The sequence below is a fragment of the Scleropages formosus genome, chromosome 7 (assembly GCF_900964775.1).
Source record: "Scleropages formosus chromosome 7, fSclFor1.1, whole genome shotgun sequence".
Lineage (NCBI taxonomy): Eukaryota > Metazoa > Chordata > Actinopteri > Osteoglossiformes > Osteoglossidae > Scleropages > Scleropages formosus.
The window spans coordinates 13089396-13100796 of NC_041812.1; the positions used below are offsets into that span (position 1 = coordinate 13089396).

General features: G+C 45.9%; 1 protein-coding gene across 3 annotated transcripts; it reads left to right on the forward strand.

Annotated features, from left to right (window-relative positions):
• The first annotated feature begins 441 nt into the window (after positions 1-441).
• On the forward strand, positions 442-7509 carry LOC108937790 (uncharacterized). Of its 3 annotated transcripts, none has more exons than XM_018757950.2 (8): positions 442-511; positions 1718-1809; positions 2409-2572; positions 2930-3031; positions 3542-5303; positions 5423-5557; positions 5712-5892; positions 6060-7509. In XM_018757950.2, the coding sequence occupies exons 3-8, from the start codon at positions 2430-2432 to the stop codon at positions 6368-6370; spliced, it is 2634 nt and encodes an 877-aa protein (XP_018613466.1). In that variant the 5' UTR covers positions 442-511; positions 1718-1809; positions 2409-2429; the 3' UTR covers positions 6371-7509. The 3 variants fall into 3 exon arrangements, with proteins under 3 accessions (XP_018613466.1, XP_018613463.1, XP_018613464.1); XM_018757947.2 differs by lacking the exon at positions 442-511 and adding an exon at positions 978-1093; XM_018757948.2 differs by lacking the exon at positions 442-511 and having other exon boundaries at positions 978-1809.
• Positions 7510-11401: the final 3892 nt, after the last annotated feature.

The following is an 11401-nucleotide window of genomic DNA, read 5'->3' on the forward strand; positions in this document are numbered from 1 at the left end:
CAACCAAAGTGCTCCAGCATAAACAGCCTGCTATGAACGGCCAAACGGGGCAAACTGCTTTTAGCTAAAGGTGTCCGCTAAATGGCGAGCGGATCATATACTATTCGTTTGGGGCAGCAGGTGGCGTAGCGTTTAAAGCTGTCACCTTGCACTCAAAGGACACGAGTTCAAATTCTACCCCTTGCTGTAATACCTGCCATCAAAGCACCCGTGTGGAAGTGACACAGTAAAAATCACCTTGCTGTATACATTGGTCAATCGCAGTATAGTAAATTGGTGAACCAATTACTAAGAAATTGTGTTTCATAGAGACACATCAAATCAAATTATTTCTGTCTATATATATAAATATATATATATATATTTCTGTGTTCGTGTGTGTTACATACATAATAATGCACACACACACACACACAGAAATAAATTTTGAAACGCGTCGCTGTCAATCTTCGTGAGACGCGGTCACGTATGAGGAGCCACGTGTCGCCCCACTGACTCCTCTGCTGCAGAGGTGAGTAGAAACGGGCCGACGCGACATGAGTTTTAGTCACTACTCTTCAGATGGGGAGGGCCGCGCCCTCTCCCTCCGTCTCGACCCACACACACACTGGCTGAAACTGCTCGTTTGTCCCGAGCCGGCAGGGTCGCGGTGAGCCGGAGCCTAACCCGGCAACACACACACACACAGGCCGCAAGGTTGGAGGGGGGGAGGGGACACACCCAGGATGGGTCCGTCTGGACCCTTAGCGTGAATATTTCTGCAAAAGGAGAAAACAGGCACTCGGGCGCCCTCTTCCTCTGCGTGCACGTGCGGTCGCCGCACACAGATTACGTCACCTATTTTAAGAAATCGATTACGAAAATAGGCAGCGGCCCACCCCCTCGGCCTGCCGAACCTCCGCGTGCACGTGCGGTCACCGCCCACCAATTACGTCACCGCCCCCCCCAAGTCCCAGGCGCGTTAGAAGGCGCTGCATTTCCTGCGCGAAGATGCAATGGCGGCTGCGCGAGGAGTCCGAAGCGCGCGCTGGACGTGAGGGGCTTTGACGAAGCAAAACCGAAACAGCGCGAATTATCTCGGAGGGCAGCAACGGTGGGCTCGGCGGGCGGGAGGACCGGAGGCTGCGGTGTTATCATGTTTAAGAAGCAATTAATTAATAATAATAGCGAATCCGCGTCGGCGCATGACACACACACACACACACACACACACGGGTCTTAGTTTCGCTGCTGCTCGAAATTTTACAAATTCTCACACACACACGACACGACACGCTGAGCGCTCGCGACCCCAGCGCTGTGGCCAGGTACTGGTAGGGTTGTGCTCGCGCCGTGCCAAGGTCGCCCACTGTGTGTTTGTGTGTGTGTGTGTGTGTGCGCGCGCCCCCGTCCGTGTGTATGTTTATGTACGCGTGTGGTGCGCGCGCACGCGCAGGAAAGTGACCGCGCGGACGTGCACCTGAGGACCAGCAGCAGCGCGCGGCGACTCCGCGCTTCACCTGACGATGACGACGACGACATTGCGTGTGTGAGAGAGAATTTGCTTCAGCGGCTTGCAGCTGTGCTCGCTGTTAATGTGCACCTGGACCACATATAACTTGGGTGTTTTGTTTAAAGAAATCTTGCATTCTTGTCTCCTGTGAACCCCCAGGACCTATTTTTGTTGCTCTTACTATTGTAAATAATTCCAATTTGAATTTGTTCTTTTCGCCTACAGACCTGCTCGCCGCCGAGGAGGAGCCGGGGCCCCGTGAATGCTGCCATGGTCCACAGCAGTGAGTCACAGCCCATCCAGAGTCCCGTTGCCTGGTGAGCCCTGCGTGTGTATTCGTTCATAAGCCCAGGGCAAATGGCGCGCGAGTACAGGACAGCACGGGTGACACGATCCACAGCCGCACAGTGGCTCAGCGGGTAGTGCTGGTGCCTCAGCTGCTGCTCAGTCTGTGCAGCTGAGCTGGCATGTTCTCCCTATTTGTGTGGGTTTTCTCCCACGGTCCAGAGACATGTTTCAGGTAGATCGGTGACTTTAATTTGCCTTTTGTGCGTGTGTGAGAGAGATGACGTTGTGCCTGATCAGGCATCCTGTCCAGCGTGTACCCTGCCTTCTGCACCGTGCCTCCAGGATAGGCTCTGGGTCACTGTGACTCTGCACTTACTTTACAATCAGTTATTGGTCGTGGAGGGATGTGTGAATAATCGAGTGTCAGGGGATTGATTCGCTTCGCGATAACATCTGATCATACATGAAACCTGTGTGAAGCGTGCTGTCAAAGCTACTGTCAGTTTTCCCACGTTAAAGGTGCTCTTACCTTGTTTTCCAAGTTTTATTCAATCAGGTTAACGCAATATACCTTGTTTACCCTTTAACCCTTTGTGAGCCTCTTCCTGGCCTTTTGGTCCACCTGCAGATCAAGTTGAGACAGGAGATCATGGACCCCCCGCCACTATCCCCCATGGTTGGTGGTAGCCGACCAGACTCTACCCCTGGACACACTCTTCTGTACAGTTCCTGGTCAGTGGTCACTGAGGATGCACCACCTGTGGTCAGCACACCCAGTGATGTTTTACCCAGGTAATGAGACTGAGAGGCAGAAGATGCTCTTCACCAGGCCAACATTCTAGCAAGTCATTGTTTCGGTGTGTTAGCGTCGGGGTGTTTAGTTATTAGGTGGTGTGGTGGTTAGAGCTGCTGCCTCCATATAAGAGGCCCTGGGTTCAAATTCCACCCGGTTTGTCTTGAAGCAGGGGATTTTAACACTGAAAGGTCAGTTATGACAAAATTGAGTGTAACTGGCAAATGTCCAGCATTGGAAATATGGATAATATCTGTTGCATTTGTCTCTTAACCTAACCCTCAATCTAATTTTGCCAGCATTTGTATGATTATATATAAACCTTTTTCTTTTTTTAAAAAAAAATAATCCTTTAGGCATCGAGGCATCCTCCCTTATTCTAATAATGTTCCTGATATATATGGAATGGTGTCCAGTGTCCTTGAAGAACCCAGTGGAGCAGAGAGTTTTGAAGAATGGTACGTTTTTAAAAGAGAGCAGTAATAGATTAACGGTATTTTAAAAAGGCTTTTCATATTCCCGCATGTGAAACTCAATATAGTATTGAACTACATTTTTTTTGTAGGAAGTGATGCACTAAACATTTATACGATATAAAATGTCATGTTTAGATACGCATACTAACCTTTTGGAATTTTTACCTATGTTTAAACAGTGCATCACTAATAAGTGTGAGGGTAATGCAGTAATGAGTATAATACTCTGAAATCACAATCTTTCCACATACTCAAATTTTAACATCTAGTGTGTGCCTGTTACTTCCAGTTGTAAATACAATAATTTTTTTGTTGATTCTATAGTTGGGTCATAAATGTAACCATGGCTCCAATATAAAAATTGGGTATTTCTTTATTGAGCAACTTTAGGGAATAACTCATTTTTTGTTGTTGCTATTGATCAGTGTTCTTAAATAAGACTGTGCCTTTGTTGCAGTTGAGTTCCAAAGTCCACAATTTTTCCCTTTCCAGGAACTCTTGCTCAGCACTGTTCCCGCTGCAGTCGCCGGCGAGACGCGCGCGCAGCACGTTTTCCAATGCACCTGATGATGTGAGCAGTTTCAGCTCCCAGGATGCTTTTCAGCAGGTATCTGGAGGTGATGTGGATAGGCTGTACCAGAGTTTCCGTGGCCTCGGCTTAATGGACTCCTCCTTCCTGGAGGATCAAAAAGACCTGGATCTTGCTAGGTCTGACGCCGTGTATTTTCCCAAGACAACTTATGCTGACAGCGTTGTCATGGACAGCAGCACCTTCCTTCAGAGAGAATCTTTCGGTTGTAGCAAAGAAGAGTTTGAGCAGTGGAGCCTGCAGGGTGCTTATAAAGGTGTCCGAAACGGGGCCTTTGAGAAGACAACCGGTGGCCTATATGCGTTTCACAACCGCAGTAATAGTAACAACACACAACTGCAGAAGGACTGTGGTGCAGAGCTTGCCAGAGATGTGCTCCCCAATGGCAGCGCTTCTGTGGAGCACATGAGATTTCCACAGGACTTTGGGACCTTGTCACCAGGAGAGAAGTGGCTCCAGCAGAGGCATTACCCTTGTAGAGGTTATGAGGACTATCGCGATCCCCCAGCTGTGTGGAGGACCACCTCTCCATCTCAGAATCGCCTTGGGCCGCAACACTCAAAGGCAAGTGTGCGGAGCTGGATGCCAAGCACGGAGTGCACAACTGCAGATGTTCAGAATGGATATCCGCCAAACAGAATGGCCTACGGTCAGTGTCAACCAAATGACCTTGATTTCCCTTGTGATCTCACCCAAGTGGTTACCTCGGACATCCGAACTGGGGATTACCTGCAGCCGGGAAGGGGTGGCTCCGTCTGGTCCAGTGGGGAGATGCCAAGCCCCACTGGGAATTGTGGGTTATGGAGTAGTAGGAGGGTTGGCTCTGCTGGCAGCTCTCAGACATCATTGTCCTCCAGATCAGTCTTGTCAAATGACAATTCCACTGAGCAGCTGCTGTCCCCTGGCCTTCTGTCGTCATATCATCCACAGCTGTGCCCTGTGTCACCTAGTCAGAGGCAGGACCATAGAGGCAGACCTGGAGAGTGTCCTCTTAGTCCTTGGCCACAAACATCTGCTTCTGGTAATTTGGCTCGGAACCTCTCCAGTGGCCGTGCCACACTGGAGTCGATGCTTCATGAAGAGCGCGGCCAGCTTAGTAGCTGGGGATACTTGACTGCTCCCCAAGATTCAGATAGGTTCCACAGCAGCCGCGCTAAGCACAGCTCAGAGGGCCGCGAAGACAGGAAGGGGACGAAGAGAAGCTATCAGCCGTTTCCCCAGACTCATATGTTCGCAGGCCCCAATCGGAACCACCACCATAACAACTACCGTCGCAGGCAAGACCAAGACCGTGTCAGCGACTTCTCGCACATTCCACCTCCTTTCCCTCTCTTGAAGCCAAATCTGAAGCAAAGCCCCGGAGCTGCCCAATTCAGGCCATGCTCCACTGCTGGTGGAAACAGCGGCGGGGTTTTTTCTCTGCCTCCAGCAGCCTTACCTTTCCCTGAGCTTCTGGAGATGCTCCAGGCAGAAGATCTCAGCCAGCTTAGCCCCTTGGTCAGTGAGCTACTTGCCAGCGAGGTGCCCCCTCCATGCTTTGGCTTTCCGGCCCCCTTCAGCAAGTACCGGCCTGCAAGGAACCGCAGCGGTCCAGCCAGCGAGCTGCATGTGCAGCTGGAGATGTGCTATGAGCAGTGGAGAATGTTAGAGAAGGAGCGGAAGAAGGTGATTATAGACCCTCACCTGGAAACTGGCTCATGTTGTTACCTAGCAACGGTACTTGTTAGAGATGCTTCAGGTCTTCAGTTGGTGGATGTGATTTTGCTTCGGTATTGTCCTACTAGACTGAGGCTGATCTTGCCAGGAGCTTCCCAGGGCAACGTGTATCCAGCTCCAGCAACCGTGCTGTTCCGGGTCTCCCAGCCAATCCGTCCCGGGTCGACCGCTTGATTGTGGATCAGCTGCGAGAGCATCACAGGGTAGGTGGTGGTGTCACCCAGGTGTAAATCTCAGTTCCTGGTATACTAAACGGGTGTGTGTGTGTGTGTGTGTGTGTGTGTGTGTGTGTGTGTGTGTGTGTGTGTGTGTGTGAGATACCTGGGTGTTGAGCTGTAGTACCCTTACAATCTGTAGGTTGTTGCCCTGGTTGGGAAGATGGAGCATATCTGTGGCACTTCTGCGCACAGCAATATCAGTGCCACTCTGGAGCGGCACCTGGAAGCCGTTCACCTTACCCAGGCACGCCGCAAGGACGAGCTGGTCAACGTTGCAAATCGGCAAAAGCAGGGAGTGCCAAGACACAGCGATGACAAAGGTATAATATAGCGCTATTCTTGCTGCTGCTCTGAGTGGACAGATGTTCTGTTGCACACGGAGAACACGTGTGTATGTTGCAAATCATGTGTACCTGTTCTGAGTTGAAGGTCTGTGCTCATGTGTGCTTTTGGTCTTGTTGGGATTCTAAGTGCTGTGTTGTTGCAGATGTCCTGGGGCTTGCGGCAGCGGTCAGGGAGCTCGGTGTGTGGACACGCAAGACTCGCACAGCACTTTGGTGCGCCTTGCAGGTGACCCTGAGCAATGGTGCTGGCGAGATGCCTACCCAGCAGGCCGAACTGGACAAGGCTCTAACGGAGCTGTGCAACCCAGAAGAAGGCCAGCGATTGGGAACAGTGTTGCTGTGCGGTGAGAGCCAGCGGCTGCCAGAGAGGACCAGGGACAGAAAGGACCAAGGACCCAGGGTCCCCAGAGAGCCCAAGGTGGAGCGGGAGAACCGTGTTGCCAACAAACCGTGAGCATGTTGGCCCATCCATCGCAGTTATGGTCACCATGGGAAATGCCTCACACTGTGCTAATGGGACAAATGGGACCCAACCTGTGTGTGTGTGTGTGTGTGTGTGTGTGTACGTGAGTGAAAATTAGTCTGCTGTAACCCGTGTTGTTGATGGCTGAGTGTTTTGTCAAGTTGAGCACCATTTTTTGCTGTGCAGCAGGTGCAAATTATTCTGGCCAAATTGACCCCTTTGAACATCTGCGCTCGCTGGCTCGCACCTGAGCCCGTGTTCTTTCTCTGTGTGGCGCACCAAATGTAGCAGAGCTTAAGCGTCCACTCCCTGCCGTACAGGTCCAAACCCCCCTTCCTGTAACACACAGCAGCAGCAGAACTTGCCTTTGGTTGCCAAGGTGACCTGACCGCAATGGCCTGGCCCACAGGTGGCGCTCACGCACCCTGGCACAGATTCTACATAGACTGTATGTGAATTGCCGTTAGAGTATACTAGTAAATTGTGTTTAGTGTCTCTTTACAAAGAGAAATTATAGTATTATACTCAGGATTAGGGCTAACACCTGCGTTGGGATGAGAAGGATTACTTGATTTAGTATGCACTTAAATCTATTTTTGTTATTGTGTTAAGGGAGTTTGGACACGTTAACCATTAAACTTGTTTTAAAAATGTAAGGTGTTAGTCAGGCTTTATACTAGAACAGATTAATCTATTTACTCAGGAACTGTCAGTTTTAATATATATAGTTTTGAGCTGCATGTGCAAGGAAATGACAGAAGTTTAACTGTACCAAAGGTAATGTTTAACTGTTTAATATCAATGCAGTATTTGTTTGCAACTTATAAAGCTTTAGCATTTAATGATGCTTCTCTGGTGTTTTACTACAGCTTAGACAATCAGTGTTTGTTTGTCTTGAAAAACACAGTTTTGAATGTCGAATAACCACACAAGATGATGTGACGTGGACATTTTCCCGTGATTCACCGTAGCCTCGAGACTTTTTACTACTTTTTTTTTTTTTGGCTTATTGAATAGTGTTTTTGAAATTTCAAAGAATTCAGATCTAGTTTTTTTTTTTTTTTTGTAGCGCTAGAGAATTTTAACCAACAATGTCAAAGTACTGAATCAGGGAAAAAAAAAAAAAAAAAGGCAAGAAATTGACACACCTCAAGGGCCAAACACATTTTAAAGAATCCATGTGTCCTTTGTTTCCTGTGATGAACCTACAGAAACACTGAGTTTAAGTAGGTGTTTTAAATACTTTTTAGTTACTTTCTCATAGAAATTGATATGCTTCTTTAGTAGACAAACTTATGTTTGCTGTTCTCTCTGAAGCAGTCGTTCACTATGACGACCACAATGGTCTGTTGTGCATGTTTTCCATGTAGCTTTGCTGACATTTGCGATACGGTGTTACTTACTGCTTTTTTTGTCTGGCACCCAGTACGGTACGCGAACGTCATGCTTTCGTGGACTTCTTTATTACACACATTTCTTGTAGTAGAGTCTATGATGTCTACCTCGTTTTACACTATCAGTGTTGAAGGTCTTCAGGTTTCTGTAGGAAAAATCGATTAGAGGAAGTGTTTCACTACATAAACATTCAATTTAATGCGTTTAGCTTTTTAGTTGTGTTGACACCGTGCGCTTTTCGGTTTACTCTTTACCAAACGTGTCTGGGTTGCTCAGACTAAGTTTTAGCCCATTTAGTTTTTTCTTTTTTGAACAGGATTAGGTGATTTTGTTAATTATGTATTAGTTCCCCAAGAGAAATATAAGGCACTGAGTGAATATAATGTTTTACATTTGGCTGTATTCTTAGTGGAATCCAATAGTTTGACGATATTGAAGCGTATGTTTTGTACTGAGCGTTTATTGTTGGAGTAAAGTTATTATAGACCTAGTTTGAGCTAATGTTACAGGTTTTTATATTAACTTTTACCACTTTAATTTTGCTTGTTTCCAGTTCAGATGTTGTTTACATTGAGTTCCATGTCTTACTATGTAGCCGGAATGATGTATATGAATTTGAAGAGTGATGTTAAAGTAATGCTATATATTGTTCCAATAATGATATGTGATTTTGTTAAAGTACCACTAGATTATGGTTATATGTGCCTTCCTTTGTATTTTCCCACAATGTTGTAAGAACTGTGGAAATGACACGTTTTGTCTTTGTTTGACATATTTTTGTATTTAAACTGGAAAAAGGAGAAAAGTTTTTTGTTTTCTATATTGTACACCAGTTTGGTGCGTCATGAGCAGAAGGTTAATTTGTAGTGTTTGTTTTGTGTTTCTACTCTGTGCTCGGTGGTGGCCGATAAAGGACCCTGGTGAATGTTGTGAGGGAGCTGCGTGTTACAGACCGGTTACTGACATGCCTTGATACATTTACTTGATTTTTGTAGTGTTGTATATTTGTGGAGAACTGAGCCCCCTTTGTTCAGCCCTTTTACTGAAACGACACGCGTCCGGATGTGTCGTGTGTGTGGGTTTGGTGATTGTAAGCAGTGGGATTCTGCATGTTCTAATGTAAAATGGAGTTTATCCCTCTGACCCAGTATGCTTGTTTTGCATTCTCCCCCCCTCAAAAATTTGACGATTGTCAGAGTTATGGTAGCAGTGTTGTAAATATGCGGTGTGTTTGAAGAAATGGAAGTGTTGCCGTGCGGTTTGAATGTTGCCAACGCTCCCGAGCGAAAGGCTTGTTTGTGCAAATGGTCCAGAAGGACATGTCACTTGTATCCCAGGATGGCTCATTAGCAATGTTTTCCTTTAAGGAGGAACATGAATACCTGAAAGTCCCCCCCCCCCCAATAAGCTTTATTTGTGGCACTTGGCCAAGTTAATTTCTGTAAACGGTTCTTTGTTTTGCTGCATCTCTTGCCAGTAGACGTTTGTGGTACGCAGCCAGTGACATGGGTCAGCTGCAGTTGGAAATTGATGCATTTTCACAGCACTTCTTCTGGTGGCCTGTTAGGTCTTGTATCATTTATCTTTCTTTTCCCCCTCCCACAACTAGTTGTGTGCCAGTCGAGTGCTGTAGATGCAGGCCTGCATTTGGAGCAAACAGGATGTTGGCGCATGTGGGAAAAGCGTCGACGTGCCGGGGGGCCGATGGAGCACAGGACTGGAGCGTCAGAATGCAAACTGTAGGCACCGTGACATGTTTGTGGGTTCTCGTGGTCCATCGACGTGGCCCGTAATGCTGAAAACGCCGAGACGGAGGACATGGGAAGATTCCCAGCAAGTTGAGCAGTGCAGGGTGACAAAATGAGATGAAGCTGTTTGTGGGCGTTGCTTTTCTCTACTTTATGGCCGTGTAGCAGGTAGCCACTTGTCACTTAACTGTAGATATGGAAATAGCATGGAATGTATTTATGCAATAATGACAGTATACAATAATCTTGACTATAGACCTTTAATGACTAGGGTTGGATTAAACCAACAATTATTCTGAGGATTTATTTTTACCACCTCAGGTACTTGAATAAGCTTTTATTCCATATTTAGCTCTAGGATTTGTTTATTTTGCCAGAAAAGCACTATCAAGCGTTGAAATACTAACATGCCTGAAGCGGTGGAATATTTTTCAAAACCATGTAGCTTTATCATCATGACCAGCATGGGGCAGAGTGAGGAGAGAAGCCAGTGTTTCATTCTTCAGCTGTGTGTGACAAGTTTCAGACCATTTTTAGAGCTGGCGTGAAATGCTGGGGAAATTTGTTTTGTAATTTGTTCTTGTTGATCATTAACTGAAAGAATCACACAATACCTTAAACAGGATCTGTATAATAGATATTTGTGCAAAAAAAGTTTATTCCTGCATTTTTTTTTTTTTTTTGTTTTGCTGCATTTATCAGCACTGCTCTGTTGGATCGCTTTGCTGTTCTCCAGCTTTGTGTTTTCATTAAAGACAAATGGTTACACTTGCCTTTTAACATGTGATCTAACATCAAGTTTTCAGGGTTCTTTATTGCAGTGTATAAAATTAACACATAACTCTGGATTGTCAGTCATGTGTCTTCACCACTGTTGCACCTCTGCATTGTTTGTATCTGCCAAAGTAGAGTTTTTTTTTTTTTTTTTTTTTTTTTTTTTGGAAATGGAAATTTGGATGTGTGTGTGTGGTGGGTTGTTGTCCCCCCCCCTTCCCTTAAATGTCATTTACAGAGCACTTCCTGGAATGTTCACACAGAGCCCAAAATGTAGCTTCTTTGTCTTGATTGAAAATGGTGGTTCCTTTCCACACCAGCAGTGTGTGGGTGCGTGACCCAAGGTCCGTGTGTGACGCACTGCTCAGCGTTTTGCAACACTGTGACTTGCCGTACTGTGGTTTTTAATGCAATTGATTCCTGCACACCAAAAGATCCCCCTGCCCCCCATTTTAATTTTTTTTTCTGTAAACGGAATCTTGATAGCTGATCTTTGCAGATTTGCTGTTATTGATAATGAATGTTTTGGTGTTTAAAATTTAGTGGGCATTGACCTTTTTCTTTTGAGTTTTAAAGCAAAATGTCAATCTGTTCAGCTTGTTTGTCCCAGTAACTGCAGAATTGTCCAGGAAGCTTCCTTTTGAAATGTGTTACAGTATTGATGCCAGCTTGTGCAGAAGTAGGAAATGTAACACCAACGAGGGTCAGGTGAAGCTAGAAGGTCAGTCTTCAGCACAAAGGTTTAATATTTTATTACTTTTAAATGATTAAGCTTTCATTCTGGTGCTGTTCAATATCTTCACACTTCTCCAGCAAACAACGGCTCTGGTTGTACCCGAGTCAGATTTGAATTCTCAAGCAGTGTTCTTTGATCCGTTTTTTTTTTTTTTTTTTTTTTTTTTTTTTTGTGTTGCAGTGGTAAAATTTTTGAATGTTAAGAGAACTGGTTCATGATGTTGGAGGTGATCTAGCACGTTACTGACAAAATTAACAAATAAAAAGTTATACATTTTACTCTGAGCTGTGTTCTGTTTTGTTTTTGCATACATTTATAGTTTAGATATCGGGCTCTTCAAAGTGATGTACAGCTCAGAATAAACAGAAG